At 46.9% G+C, this 15,363-nt stretch overlaps 1 protein-coding gene across 1 annotated transcript in view; it reads left to right on the top strand.

The window, feature by feature from the left end:
* CLCN5 (chloride voltage-gated channel 5) overlaps positions 1 to 15,064 on the top strand; it is a 103,406-nt gene extending 88,342 nt beyond the window's left edge. Inside the window, 9 exon segments of the mRNA XM_020978935.2 lie at positions 7 to 129; positions 1,349 to 1,555; positions 7,878 to 7,958; positions 8,146 to 8,233; positions 8,236 to 8,687; positions 10,046 to 10,232; positions 11,280 to 11,678; positions 12,949 to 13,165; positions 13,857 to 15,064. Coding sequence (XP_020834594.1) covers positions 7 to 129; positions 1,349 to 1,555; positions 7,878 to 7,958; positions 8,146 to 8,233; positions 8,236 to 8,687; positions 10,046 to 10,232; positions 11,280 to 11,678; positions 12,949 to 13,165; positions 13,857 to 13,947 — 1,845 coding nt within the window. The 3' untranslated portion in view covers positions 13,948 to 15,064.
* The last annotated feature ends 299 nt before the right edge of the window (positions 15,065 to 15,363 follow it).

Raw genomic sequence — 15,363 nt, 5'->3', positions numbered from 1 at the left:
TTCCAGGGAGCCTTTGCCTACATCCTCAATTATTTCATGTATGTCCTCTGGGCCCTCCTGTTCGCCCTTCTGGCTGTCTCCCTTGTCAGGGTGTTTGCACCCTATGCCTGCGGCTCTGGAATCCCTGAGGTGAGTTGCTTCTGAGACACGTGAGAAATTGTCCATCATCTTCTTTTCCACTGGAAAACAGTCCCCAACACCTGGAACACACTGGGAGTCCCCAACCCTGGAAACAGCCAAAACCCTTTTCTCAGTGAAGCCGTGGCTCAGTTCCCAGGCCAGCTCCTGGGAGCCCGTGTAATCCAAAGTATGTACAATCCAGTGTGTACAGCCCTTGACTAGGATCCTTAGAGGGGAGAGTGTGGAGCTGCCAGAGACCTCGGCAGGCCCTTTCTCCAAGCCCCTCATTTATTAGAGAAGGAAGGGAGGGAAGGGATGGAGGCCCAGAGAGGGCAGGGGGCAGACTCCAGCTCTTTCTGATGCACTTATGAGAGTCTGGCAAACTTCACAATGTCCAGAGGCCTAAAAAATTGGAATCGATTGTTCTTTAAGATACAAGAATTTTATTAGAGTCTTCATTCCCTTTGTATAATATATCATCAGCCCTCCATCACCTCTGTTCACGGAGTGGGTAGTATATACCAGTAGGCCATCCCTAACCTGTAGGAAGATTTTCCAGCTTTTTGCCCCAGTAGCTTGGCCCTCTGGATTTTGTTTTGCTCAGACTAATGAGGCTACTTTCCCTAACTGAGCCCAAACCAATAGACTTCTCTGGCCCCAAGAAGGCCAGAGGAAACCAGAGTCGGCCTGAGCCATTTGCTTTTGGGACTCTGCGTGTAGTTAATCTGACAGTTGGCTTTTGTATACAACTGATGTCATCGAGAACCAATTCCCATTAAAATGTGTTCATCATTCTCCTGTTCAGGATGCCCCATTTCAGTAATTCCAGTGGGATTGGGGTAACAAAGCTTGTTTAAAAACAGCCTCCACCCACTGCAGAAAAATACAGTTGGGCCCCACCTTACAGGCTGATACTGTTCTCCCAGTGTTGGCTGCCTAGAATGACCACTGAGAAGGGTTTACTGCAGCAGAGGACTGGCCCTTAACTATCTGCTTCCCTAGTTCCTTGAGGATGGGGAAAGGTATAGTCACATTAATAGGTTTTTTGCCCCACCCTGTTGGCTGGCCACTATGCAACAAGAGGAGTGTGGGAGCCTGGGAATTTGTTGGAGGAGCGTTTGGGGAGTGTAAAGGGATGCTGCTAAGTTAGGGAGTGCTTCAAGGTTGACATTGCTTATCCAAAGGTAGCCCAGAGGATACATGAACTTTCTTGTGCTTGGACTTACAGATCAAGACGATTCTGAGCGGTTTCATTATTCGAGGCTATTTGGGAAAGTGGACGCTGATCATTAAAACCATCACTCTGGTGCTGGCGGTATCATCTGGCCTGAGCCTGGGCAAAGAAGGTCCCCTCGTACATGTTGCATGCTGCTGCGGAAACATCCTGTGCCACTGTTTCACCAAGTACAGGAAAAATGAGGCCAAGCGACGAGAGGTAAAGAAACAATAAGGGCCAGATATCAAGGGGCTTTCACGGCATTCACCAATGAGCAAGTCTGTGGGCCTGCTTGCTGGCCTTGGAAGGCCTTGTACAGAAGAGGTCCACCTAGGACCAGGCCTGGCGTCAGATCAGCACCCAGCAAATGCTTCTTGAAATGAATTTAATTTGGATAGAGCACCAGCCCTGAAGCCAGGAGGACCTGAGTTCAAATCTGGCCTCAGACCAAACGCTTGACACTTACTAGCTGTGTGACCCTGGCCAAGTCACTTAACCCCAATTGCCTTAAAAAAAAGAACCCCCCCCCAAAAAAAAAAAACAAGACCTGGGGGCAGCTAGGTGGTGCAGCGGATAGCGCACCAGCCCTGGATTCAGGAGGACCTGAGTTCAAATTTGGCCTCAGACACATAACACTTACTAGCTGTGTGACCCTGGGCAAGTCACTTAACCCCATTGCCTAGCCAAATTAAAACAAAACAAAACAAACAAAAACAAAAAAACAAAAGCTGGTAAATGGGCTGCCCGCGGAGGTAGCAGTGTCCTTCAGGTCACTGGCGATGTTTGAGGTGATCATCTGTTGGGTGGGATTCCCACAGGAGGCACAAATTTGGGCCAGAGGAGTTTGTTTTCAGGGCCCTCCCAGCCAAGTTGGAGATGTGATGATGCCTGACCCAGTTTGAGTCACCCCAACTTAGCACATGTCCATAGCTTTTCTCCAGGGTGGGTAGTGATTGGGACGTACTGTGATCAAATACAGGGGGGGTTTCAAGGCATTGCTCAGTTCCTGCCGTGCAGTGGTTCTCTGGACCATAGAAAGGAAATGACCTAAAAGCAAGAAGGGCTGGGAGAGGGAAGGGGCACATTGGCCCTCCCCTAAGTATGGGGCCACAGGGGAAGACCAGACTAGTGAAGAGTTGGGTTGGGCTGGGTAATCCTTCTCTGTAGTCTCAGAGCCAGCTAGGGATACTTCAACAAGCTATGTGAGTGACAGCCGTGAAATTAGGGGGAAGGAGGGTGTGGGAGAGGCAGAGACTCCAGTTTCCCTAATTCTGTCTTCTGGGGCCAAACAGAAAAGTCTCCTCAGTGTTGCGTGTGTCAGCCCTTCCAGAACTCGAAGGTAGCCACCTCCTGTCCCCCCAGCATGCCTCTTGTCTCTCATCCAAGTTCACATCATTGCCTGGGATGGTCTGAAGGCCTTTCTCTCTGCTTTTTCTTTTTTCCTTTGTTTATTATGAATTTAAACAGCACCAAACATGGAAATTTCAGTATATAAAGGAGAACAGAAACAGAGGATTGCATATGAAATTGAGAACTACTTTTAATAGTTCTTTTTTTTAAATGTGTATTACATTTAACCTGATAGAAACAAAGCAGCCCTGCTTGTCTGCAGCCCCACTTGCACTTCCTTCTGCTCTCTTTGGTGCATTTTTAAAAAACGTTTCCTTGATACTTTTTTCGTTCCTTCTCTGTTTTGTTTTCCTTTGTGCTCGCTGCCCACCAGCTCCCCTTCCCTCCCCTACACGCTTCTTTCCTGTCTGCTGTCAAAGCCTCCCCACAGTGCACCTCCTGGCCAAGAGAAGATCCTTGTAGCCTTTTCTCTCTAGACACCCTGTCAGTGTCTTTCATGAAATGGCGTGCCCAGCACCAAACACAAGATTCTCAGTGTAACCTGACAGGCTCGGTCAGTGCAGGGTGACACAGCGGGTAGGGCATCGGAATTGAGAGGCAGGAAGAGCTAAACTCGAAGCTCGCCTCTGACGCTTATCAGCTGTGTGACCCTGGGCAAGTCACTACACCTTCGGGAAACCAGAGATAATAATACTTGTACTTGTACCTACTTCATGGAATCGTCATGAGACTCGAAAGAGATGATACTGTATGTAAAGTGCTCCGTCTACTTTTTGTTACTACTGTAGCCAAAGATCACGTGGGGTTTGGGGGCCACCATTTAATACTCTGCTTGCAGAACAGGGCTACCCCCAGAGAGTTTTTTCTTTAAAAATTGTTTTTCTTTATTAGCTCTCCTTCCCACTGCCGTTGCGTTGAATGGTTTTTTAAAAATGAAAACGAAAACCCTCATAAAAATATGGAGAGTCCAGACAAATAAGTCCACCCCCCCCGGCCACATGTGAAAATGTATGTCTCTACTTTCTGCCTTTTCAACTCCTTACTGCTCCAGTAGGAAGTGAGGAGCACCCTTCATCTCCTGGGGTTTCTTGTTACATTGATCACAGTTCTGAAATCTCTCAAAGTTGGCTTTCTCTATAATGTTAGTATAATTGTAGAAATTGCTCTCATTTTGTTCATTTCACTCTGCATCAGTTCATGGAAGTCTTCTCGGTTTCCTCTAAAGTAGTCCATTTCATCATTCCTTATGATATGATAATATTCTATTACATTCATATGCCACAGTTTGTTCAGCCGTTCTCCAGTAGGTAGGCACTCCTTTTTTGTTGTTCAGTTGTTTTTTCAGTTGTTTCCGACTCTTTGTGACCCTATTTGGGGTTTCCTTGGCAAACATACTGAAGTGGTTTGCCGTTTCTCCAGCTCATTTTACAGATGAGGAAACTGAGGCAGACAGGCTGAAGTGACTTGCCCAGGGTCACACAGCTAGTAAATGTCTGACACCACATTTGAACTCGGGAAGATGAGTCTTTCTGACTCCAGGTCTGGTACTCTAACCACTGCAGCACCACCTACCTGACCCAGACACTCCTTTAGTCTCCAGTTTTTTACTTCTGTAAACAGTGTTGTATATATGGGTCCTTTTCTTCTTTCTTTGATCTCTTTGGAATATAGGCCTAGTATTCACTGAGTCAAAGAGTATGCACAGTTTAATAGCTTTGGGGGTCTAGTCCAGATTTCTTTTCAGAATGGCTGGACTGGTTCACAACTCTACCAACAGCATATTAAAGTACCCTCCAGCATTTGTCACTTTCCTCTTTTGTCATCTTAGTCAATCTGAGGGGTGTAAGGTGGAACCTCAGAGTTATTTTAATTTACATTTCTTTAATTCTTAATGATTTGAAGAATTTTTTCATCTGCTTATTGGTAGCTTGGATTTCTTCCTTTGAAAACTGCCTGTTTGTGACAACCTTTGGCCATTTATCTATTGGGAAATGGCTCTTAGTCTTATAAATTTGAATCAGTTCCTTATATATCTTGGAAATGAGAACTTTATTAGAGAAATTTGTTGCCAAGGTTTTTTTTTTTACCCGTTACCTGCTTTCCTTCTAATCTTAACTGCATTAGAGTTGTGCCAAACTTTTTCAATTTTACATAATCAAAAGGAGCTCATTTTATCTCGTGTGACCATCTCTACCATTTATTTGGTCATGAACTTCCCCCTCTTCATACACCCAACAGGTAGTTTATTCCTTGGTGCTCTAATTTGTTTACAGCATCACCCTTTGTATCCTTTGTATCTTAGGTCATGTGTCCATTTGAAGCTCATCTGTCCCCGATGTTTTTCAGATGAACTTCTCTCTATGATCTAGAATTTATGTAATTGATTTTTTGAAAGCAAGTATAACACTTTAAAGTGAATAGAAATAAATGTAATCTTAGGATACTCGGCCCAATATTTGAGTCGGCCAAGATCATTTTGGATCGTGATTCTGTTATCTGGTGTGCTAACTCTTCCTCCCAGTTTTGGGGTATCTGGAAATTTGTTAAGCCTGCCATCCGTGCCTTTATTACAAGTCATAGATAGAAATGTTTTCTACCAGACAGCCAAACTGAGAGCTCCGGGGCCCCTAACTGGAGCCTTCCTTTCAAGTTGACATGGAAGCCTGGTTCCCTGTACTCGGTAGAGAAAGAGATGCTTCTGTGTCTCCTTTCATTTTCAGGGTGTTTTTTCAAAAAGAATCAAATGGCTGTGACATCACTGGGATGTTTTGAGGTTTGCCAAAGCCTCATACGCGCGTTGTCTTGTTTGCACCTCCTAAGCTACCCTGTGAGGAAGGCTCTGAAACATTACTGTCCTTTCCCAGTTTTACAGATCAGGAAGGTAAGGCTAAAGTGGTGAAGTGATGTACCCATGGTCACATAGCTAAGAAGTGTTCGGGATGGGATTCTGAAAATGGACCCCACAGCGTCAAGCTTGGTTGGCACTGTTAACCAGAACAACATCTTGCTGTTTCTTCACATTATATTGTACTTGGATCATAGATAGGTTTGAAACTTTTTGTGGGACTTGGTGTAGCACGATGATCTGATCTGTTCCCCTCTTCCACCCAGCCCCCATCCTATTTTTCCAGCACCTTGGGCTTATCAAACACTAGACTGTTATATGCATTTGGTTTGAAAGGTGGCTTTCATTGATCTCTACTTTTCAGGGTTTTTATCCAGTGTCCTGGCAGTTCTGACCATTCCTACTTTAGAGTTTTATTTTATTTTATTTTATTTTATTTTTTATTTTTAAGGCAATTGGGGTTAAGTGACTTGCCCAGGGTCACATAGCTAGTAAGTGTCAAGTGTTTGGTCTGAGGCCACATTTGAACTCAGGTCCTCCTGACTTCAGGGCCGGTGCTCTATCCACTGTGCCACTTAGGTGCCCCTTAGAGTATAATTTTATATCAGGCCATACCCTTCCCTCATCCTTATTATTTTTCATTCCTTTCATTGCTATTCTTTACCTTAGGCTTTTCCATATGAATTGTATTAAATTGTCTGAAGCATATCCCATTGGTATTGCTTTTAATCTCTAAATTAATTTGGATAGAACTGTCCACTTTACTATGTTAGTGCCCCCTAAGCATGACTATTAAGTGTTTCTCCAATTATTTAGTTCTTTCTTTATTTCCATAAAAATTGTTTATAGCTGTAGTTATCGAAGTCCTGTATGTGGCATGGAACATTAATTTTCAGATACTTACTACATTGCCTCATCTTCAATGGGTTTTTGTATCCGTTTTCCTCCTCTGTGTTCTATCTGGAAGGACTGACTATTTTATGGGTCATTTTATATCCCACTGTTTTGTAGAAGTGATATATTTTCTTGATTGATTTTTTTTTTTTTGCAGATTTTTGAAATAAACCATTGCGTTGTCCATGAGTAGAGATATGTTAGCCTTTTCTGATCCACCGCTTATTCTTTCATTTCTTTTTACTTCCTTGCCGCTGTAGCTGGCATCCCTGGAACCATGTTGAGTGATCATGGTGAGAAGAGCAGGCATCCTCCTTCACCCTGGTGTTAGTGGGAGAATTTTCTCCAGGCTGAACACCCCCAGTCTTTCCAACTAACGTCCCCTCCCTGTGTGGCATGATCTCAAGGCCCCTTCCCCTCTTTGGCTGATCTCCAGCTTATCAAAGTCCTTCCTCAAATATGGCACTCAGACCTAAATACCAATGCTCTTCTCAATGTGGCCTGACTGGGACGGAGAACATACGCATAGATTCCTCTTGATGCAACTGAAGATCGCATTAGCTTTCTTGGCTGCTTCCTCACTCTGTTGACTCATGTTGAGCTTGCAGGTTACTAAGACTCCTAGATCCTTTTCCAACAAACAGCTTTCTTGCCGTGCCTCTGCCATCTTATTCTTGTTTCCTCTGTGAGGGCTGGGGGTGACCATGATCCTGTGACATGCAGCAGGTGCTTGTGGATTGATCAGCTGGATGCCCTGACAGCCTGGTGGGGCCCCATGCTCAGTTTCCTCCCCATGTCAATCACCATTTCTGAGCTATTGTATATTCTTAACCTTCCTATAGAATATATATTATCCTCAGGAGTCATCATATGTAATAGCTCCTAAAATGGAGTACCACAGAAGGTCAGTAGATTGACTGAGGAAGACTCCAGGTATTGGCATGTCCTCTGAGCTAGCATGGACACGTTGTTGGTGTCGGTGATGACCACTCAGCTCGGTCACCTCCTTTTTTTATTGGAGGGAGGTCTCACCTAAAAATGCTTTTGACTGACAAATGAAATCCCCCACGTAAATGCCTCAGGCTCCATCTAAGGGAGGGCCGCCTCACCCCAGCAGCCAGATTCATGGGAACAATTACGGTGTCTGCCTTCCTTACAAAAGAGAGACCCTCTAGGTGCTTCAAGCTCTTAGATTAATAGGTTGTCAGCAGTCAAACAGTTTATAATGTTTACGATTGTAACAAATCACGGTTAAGCCTCACTTCTTGCAGTGCCTGCACAGATCAAATTAAACTGAATTGAATTTTGGGCAACAGGAAATGGGAGATGCATCTGATGGTGGTCATAGTAACAGTCTTAATCTTAATGAAACAGTAGCAAGCTTTTAAATCAGATGTCAGAGTAAGGAAGTAGACTAATCGCCCAGCTGATGCCGAGGGTTTGGTTTTGCAGGTTTTGTCGGCAGCGGCAGCGGCAGGTGTTTCTGTGGCTTTTGGAGCTCCCATTGGCGGGGTGCTATTCAGCCTGGAAGAGGTAACGCTGGTCCCTAGCAAAATCTCTACGGTCCCTCTGCCTTCTGGTGGCCTCGTGCTTAGAGGCCTCTCTGGAGGGACTGGAGGGGGGGGCATTGGAACCATGAGGCCCCCGACTGTTTGGGCTCTTCCCAGAAACACTTGCTGCCTGGGGGCCTGATTCGGCTTTCTCCTCTTCTCCCTTGCAGGTCAGTTATTATTTCCCTCTCAAAACCCTGTGGCGCTCTTTCTTTGCCGCTCTGGTGGCAGCATTTACTCTGCGTTCCATCAACCCTTTTGGAACAGCCGGCTGGTTCTGTTTTATGTGGAGTTTCACACTCCGTGGCACCTTGTGGAGCTTGTGCCATTTGTGTTCCTGGGGATCTTTGGGGGCCTCTGGGGAGCCTTCTTCATCCGAGGCAACATCGCCTGGTGCCGCAAACGCAGGAACACCCAGCTGGGCAAGTACCCGGTACTGGAAGTCCTCGCCGTGACAGCCATTACGGGCATCCTGGCTTTCCCCAACGAGTACACACGCATGAGCACCAGCGAGCTGATTTCCGAGCTCTTCAATGACTGCGGCCTCCTGGACTCCTCCCAGCTCTGTGACTATGTGAACAACTTCAATGCCAGCAAAGGGGCCAAGCTGCCAGACCGGCCTGCCGGTGCGGGAGTCTACACAGCTATGTGGCAGCTCTCTCTGGCCCTTGCCATGAAGATTCTCATCACCATCTTCACCTTTGGGATGAAGGTGAGGGATCCTTGTTTGCACAAGCTCTGCCCAGGTGCCCTCTCAACACACTTCGGGGATCTGCTAGGGCACTTGGCAAACATGGCTCTCCGTTGCCCTCCCACAACCCTTTTTCCTGTGTTCTGGAGCTTGCTGGAAAATTTCCTGTCTCCACCATATGTTCCGTGCCTTGAGTTCTTGTGAAAGGTGAAGCTCTTCTTGTCTCTGTGCCCCTCATAAAGGGCAGGAGACAGTACCAGATGGTGGAAGGAATGGGGTGGGGGGGGCTTCCTCTGTATTTTTTGTAAGTACATTTTGTAGCTAAGCAGCTTTGGAGCGATAGTGCGGACCCTTCCAAGGTGACCTGATATCTTCCCCAAGGATTCATGGGCACGCTTCAAGTTTGTTTTTATAGCTGATAACCAGGACCAAGTCTGTGCCTGGACAGATATTGAGACTTTTACCAGCAGAAGTCAGTGTACTGTGCTTTTGTTTTCTCTTCCTTTGAAAATAGCCTCACCTCTTTTTTTGACTCACACTCCAAAAGAAACAAAAAGAGAAAAATTTCAACGATCTTTCCCTTCTTAAGCCTAGCCATCAGCAAAGGCCTTTCTTGCTGCGCCCCTGAATTATGTCTGCACCCCACCCCCCGGGAAAATGGGAGCCAGGCAAAATAGTAAGACTCGAGAGAGAAGCTCTGTTCGGTCCAAAATGTCGTCTGAGATGATATAATTCATCTCCACCATGGCTGGTTTTTATAATGTGGCTCCATTATTTAGTTTGAAATGAAGCCCAGCCATAGTCAGATGGAAGGACCAGAAGAGATTCCAAAGCCAGACACAAATTATTCTGTAATTTTCTATTGACCACAAACTCTCTGAGCTAGAAGAGACCTCAGTGGCCATTTCTATCATGGCCATCCCTACCTGCCACGGATGTGGTAGATGGGGTACCTGGTCAGGGCTGGGTTGGGCCACATGGCCTCTGAGGACTCTTCCATCTCTGAAAGTTTGAGCAGCCTCATGTGAGCAGTGGGGATACATGCAGCCGTCATAGCTCATCTGTCTGAGCACAAAGAATCGGGTACAAAAAAAATATCTGCATAGGAGAGCAGTTCCCTATTTTTCCTTTCCTTTGCCATACATGGTTTTAGCCTCTAGCTCTCTGGTATGGAGAGCTCAGGCTCTTGCCCCACATGGCTCCCAGTTCAAGGCAGGTTCTAGCCCGGAGATCCAGTGGTATTGGACTTTGGTGAAAATTCCTTTCTGGGAGCACACAGATAAAATAACTGTCAGTGCTCAATTCTGTCCCTGAATGGGATACAGTCTGGGTTTTTTGGAAAGTCATTCCTTATGAATCCCACACTCCTTCTTTTGCAGGTCCCCTCCGGTCTCTTCATTCCAAGCATGGCTGTTGGCGCCATAGCAGGAAGACTCCTGGGTGTGGGAGTGGAACAGCTAGCTTACTATCACCATGACTGGCCCATCTTCAGTGGTTGGTGCAGCCAAGGAGCTGATTGTATCACACCTGGCCTTTATGCGATGGTTGGCGCGGCGGCCTGTTTAGGTAAAATCTCTGTGTTGGTTGGAGCCAACTGCTGGGTATTCCATGTTACCTGCAGGTAGCAGTAGGCGGGAGCTCGGTATAGTGTACAGGCCACTACATTTGGGCCGAGTTTGCTGCCTATGGTGGAATCTGGAACAGCTTAGGTCTGCTCTCTGGGCCAGTTTCCCCCTCCAGGCCTCGATTGCTGCTAAGCTCTAAATCTTTGATGTCACGAAAATGAAGGTGGTAAGCCAGAGTGAGGGATTTTGAACAAACATCAACACCCTTTGTGAGTTTACGGTTTTAAAGTGCTTTCAGAAAGAATGCTTTAGATGTGTAGACATTGCTTTAGGGAGTCAGTCAGATTCACAGAATTACAAGGGGTCTGAGGGGCCATCTAGTCCCACTCCCTCCACCCCCCTCTCCCCGCATGCTTTGATCGCTATGTTAGAACCTCAGGCACCCATCCCACTAGACGCCGCTTCATCACGCTGGACTTCCTGGGGCTGAGCTCGCACGTGTGTCATCATATTGGCGCTCTTCTAGCCCTTATTGCTAGGTGCTCACTAAAGAGATTTTCCTGACCAAGTCACCCTCCTACTCAAGAAACTCCGATGGCTCCCTGTTGCCACCAGGATCAGCTATCAAATCCTGGGTGTGTAAAGACGTGGAAAGTCCTTGCCAGGCTGGCCCCTTCCTGCCTTTCCAGTCTCCTTCCACTTCACTCTGCAGTCCTGTCACCGTGCCTTTGGACTGGCTGTGTCCCCTCGGCCTGGAGTACTCCCCCTTCTCACCTCCATCTCTTGGCTTTCCTGGCTTCCTTTGAGACTCAGCTGACATCTTACCCTCTGAGATGATGTCCCATTGACACTGTCTGTATCTTGTGTGTAGATTGTTACTTGCATGTTGTCTCTCCCATTTATACTTTTCTTCATAGCTCCAGTGGTTAGCACAGTGCCTGGCTCGAAGTAGGTGTTTAATAGATGTTTGTTGATTGACTAAATTGATTTTTCCTAATGAAGCCCTAATGTTTATACATTATATTTATACAAATAATGTACTTTTCAGGTGGAGTGACTCGTATGACTGTGTCCTTAGTTGTCATCATGTTTGAACTCACGGGTGGCCTGGAGTACATCGTGCCCCTAATGGCTGCAGCTATGACCAGCAAGTGGGTGGCAGATGCCATTGGGCGGGAGGGCATTTATGATGCCCACATTCGCCTCAACGGATACCCGTTCTTAGAAGCGAAAGAAGAGTTCACCCATAAGACTCTGGCGATGGACGTGATGAGACCCCGTCGAAGTGACCCAACGCTCATGGTCCTCACACAGGACAGCATGACCGTGGAGGATGTAGAGACACTAATCAGTGAGACCACGTACAGTGGCTACCCTGTGGTTGTGTCACGAGAGTCTCAGAGGCTGGTGGGGTTTGTCCTCAGGAGAGACCTCATCATCTCAATTGGTAAGGGGTGAGAGGGCTGAATGTTCTCATTGGAAAATGTGGTTTCTCATAAGTAGGCATGTCTTTGTTGAGTGATAATGTTGGTGACTGTGATGTGATGAGTGTTTGAGAATACACTGTTTGGGGCATATTCTGAGCAACTGAACCCTGTTCAGGTCCCCAGCAGCATCCTAAGATACCGCCTTGAGGTATGGAGCATGGTTAGCCACAGATAACTCAAGGACTGAAGTGGCCATGTGCCCTTCCTAGCAAATTGGAACCCAGGACACAGTGAAGACACTATGCTCTCTGTTACCCTGTTACCGCAGCCTTCAGCTTCACTTCATTCAGATTTGGAAGAGCTGGGCTTGAGTCCTGGCTCTGATGCTTCCTCGCTGTGTGAACATTGGCCTGGTCATTTTCCCTCTCTGAGCCTCCGCTTTCTCATTTATAAAATGGGTTAATTGCCCTCATATGCCTCCCTCAAGGGGTGGTTGTGTAAATATTAAAGCCCATAGAAATGTGAGTTCTGATTGGATCTCTCCTCTCAAAAAAATCTCAGGAGCTCCCATCACATCCTGAGGTACATATTCCTCAGCCTGCCTTTCGGCCTCACTCCAACCTCCTTTTCCATCCTCATTGTCCTCTTCCCCTTCGTGTGGTCAGATACAAAGTAGGGTATGTTCTGGGCACATTTCCTGATCATTTGTGCAGCTCTTGCCACCAGGAGTGCCCTTCCCCACCTCCGCTCTGTTCTTCTGATTCCTGCCCCTTTACCCACGTGGCCTTTATACCACATGCCATCTCCTTTGTGAAACCACCTAGACTCTCTCCCTCCGGTGAGCCCAGGCAGCCCTGGAGACAGTTAAAGGCCTTTACAGGACCTGAACCCTGTGCCTTATATCCCTCACATCACAGTTATCTCTGTATGTGGCTTCTCTTTCTCCTGCTGGGAGCAGAGGCCATGTCTTAACCAAGATCTTTCTGTCTCTCTTAGCACCAGGATACAATAAATGCCGAATAAGTGTTGAATGACTCCATTTCAGTCTGAGTTAGTGGCTCTCAGCAGTACGGTCCAGGGGAAGGAGGCTTCGAATCCTGGTTCTCCTCTTTTGTACCTATGTGACATTGGACTAGTTGTTTGACACCTCCGACCCCTGAGGACATTTCTTACCAAAGAAATGATAGAAGTGTTGGAGAGAAGCCAGTTGCGTGAGGCCATGTTGATGGACCTTTGTGCTTCCAACACTTTATTCCATGTGTGGTTTTTTTGTTTTCATTTTTCCAATAGAAAATGCTCGGAAGAAGCAGGATGGCATTGTGAGCACATCCATCATTCACTTCACGGATCACTCACCTCCACTGCCCCCACATGCTCCCCCGTCACTCAAACTTCGCAACATCCTGGACCTCAGCCCTTTCACAGTGACAGACCAAACCCCCATGGAGATTGTGGTGGACATATTCCGAAAACTGGGACTTCGCCAGTGTCTGGTCACACACAATGGGTGAGCGTGTCTGTGTAAGGTCAGAGATTTGAATCTGGGCAACCACGTTGGGGGTGAGAGGAATCCCACAAGGGTAACGACGTTCATTGGCTGAAGAGACGGGCTTCACGTAGTCCCGCAAAATGGTGGTAGTGGAGATGCAGCTCCTTGTTACCTATTCAGTGGTCCTGCTCGAGACTGTGAGGAATGAATGCACAGAGAGAGAGAAACGGAAAGCAACATTTGCTCCCTAAATTACCTTTAGGAGTGCAAGTCATTGTCTTTAAGGATTGGGAGTGGGTGGGGCAGCTAGGTGGCGCAGTGGATAGAGTGCCGGCTCTGGAGTCAGGACGACCTGAGTTCAAATCTGGCCTCAGACACATGATACTCACTAGCTGTGTGACCCTGGGTAAGTCACTTGACCCTGACTGCTACAAAACAAAACAACAACAAAAAAACCCCAAGAATTGGAAGTCGGAGCAGTGGGCATTACTGTCCTGTTTGCTGCTTGTGCCCACGTGGCTTTCTCCCCCCTCTCCAATGCTCAAGGGCGTGTTTGGGCCTTTAAAAAATAGGATTCTAGCCCATAGTAGCCTTCTTAGGCCTTCTGCTAATAGCATGTACCCCAGAACCAGGGACAAGGAGGGGCTGACTGCTGATGGAGCACAGGTGGGGATAGTATTTTGTCTTGACTTTTTTATTTACATTGTAGGAGGCTCCTAGGAATTATTACCAAAAAGGATGTATTGAAGCACATAGCCCAGATGGCGAACCAAGATCCCGATTCCATACTTTTCAACTGAAGTCCCGACCTGCGCTGGGAATGCAGATGTGACCTAGAAGATGTGACACCACCGCTATTGTTTAGAAAACCTGAGTACCCAGCGCAGTGACTGGAGCATTTCCCATTTGGGAAGGAGGCTGACAATCGCATGTTGTTTGGGACTTCCCTCTCAGCTCACCCGTTGCACTACAGAATCTTTGCTTTAGGAGAGCATGCTCCCACAATGCAAAGATTTCATGAAGGAGTAAAAGAAAATTGCCATAGGAGAATGCTCTTCCTTTCCCTTGTGCTCCTGACCCACTCTTTCCCCTTCCCCCTTCTCTTCCCCTCCCCCTCCTCTCCGCTTCCTTTTCCTTCCCTCCCCTTTCCTCCCCTTCTCTCTCTTTCCCTTCCCTCCCCTGCCCCTCTCTCCCTAGCCCCCTTCCCTTTTCTCCCCTCCACTTCCCTTCCTATCCCTTCTCTCTCCTTCTCTTCCCTTCTGTCCCCTTCCCTTCCCTCTCCTCTCCTGTCCTTTCCTTCTTTTTTTTTTTAATAAGATCTTTATTTTTTTAACTTTGGTAACTAATGATTAGCCAGCTCAGTCATCACTAAAACCTCTGCAAGGAACCTCTTGGCCTACCTGGCCCCCTCCACTGTCTTCTGGACTTTTTGGAGGTCTAGACCTACAAACTCGGGCTTTACTTGGTTTACTGACAGACAGGAAAACCAAAAAGTCCCATAGGATTCTCCCTAACTTAGGGGAGAGGGGGGAGGGGGGGCTTCATCTCCCAGCAGGTGGCCTTGTGCCTGTTAAACTATTTAGTGGGATTCCAGATTTTTGCTGTCCCCATATATAGGGTGTAGGCGGGGGAAGGGAAACTCGCCAGCCTTTCTTTGTATGAAATTCCCAGATCCTCCCAGAATGCTGCTTGATTCGACCTCTCACTGTACACAGGGAGGCCTGCTTCTGTGGCGTGCTTGTTTACGTGTTGCTTATGTCAAGAGCAGAAATGGTATACTGCTTTCTCTTTGCCTGCAAAAAGGTGCGCTATTAATCAGCTAGATTTGTAAACAGTAACAAAGAGTTATTTCTAACGTATTCCTGAAACAAATGCTATGTGAGAATTGATTCATTAAAGGAAGTAGGGAAAAGAAAAGCCTTAGCGGAGATGTGATAGGCATCTTCAGGTGTTTGAAGGTCTTGTCATGCGGAAAAGGGATGGAGCTTTCCCATTAATGGGTGGAAATCACAGACAGGCAGTTTTAGGGTTGATGTGTTTGGAAAAACCTCTTAACTGTGGGAGCTAGGCTTAAATGAAATGGATTGGCCCAAGAAATGATGGCTTCTGCCTTATTAGTGCCCACTTATGGGGTCCTTGGTCAGGCATGGACTAGTGTGGTTGGACAAGATAGTCTGTGATTTGGGGTCGCAGCTCTAAGGCCAATTATAACCACA

Source organism: Phascolarctos cinereus, unplaced genomic scaffold (genome assembly GCF_003287225.1).
Source record: "Phascolarctos cinereus isolate Bilbo 61053 unplaced genomic scaffold, phaCin_HiC Scaffold_8;HRSCAF=390, whole genome shotgun sequence".
Classification (NCBI taxonomy): domain Eukaryota; kingdom Metazoa; phylum Chordata; class Mammalia; order Diprotodontia; family Phascolarctidae; genus Phascolarctos; species Phascolarctos cinereus.
Note: the sequence above shows the minus strand (reverse complement) of the source record. Positions and strands in the feature narration are given on the sequence as shown.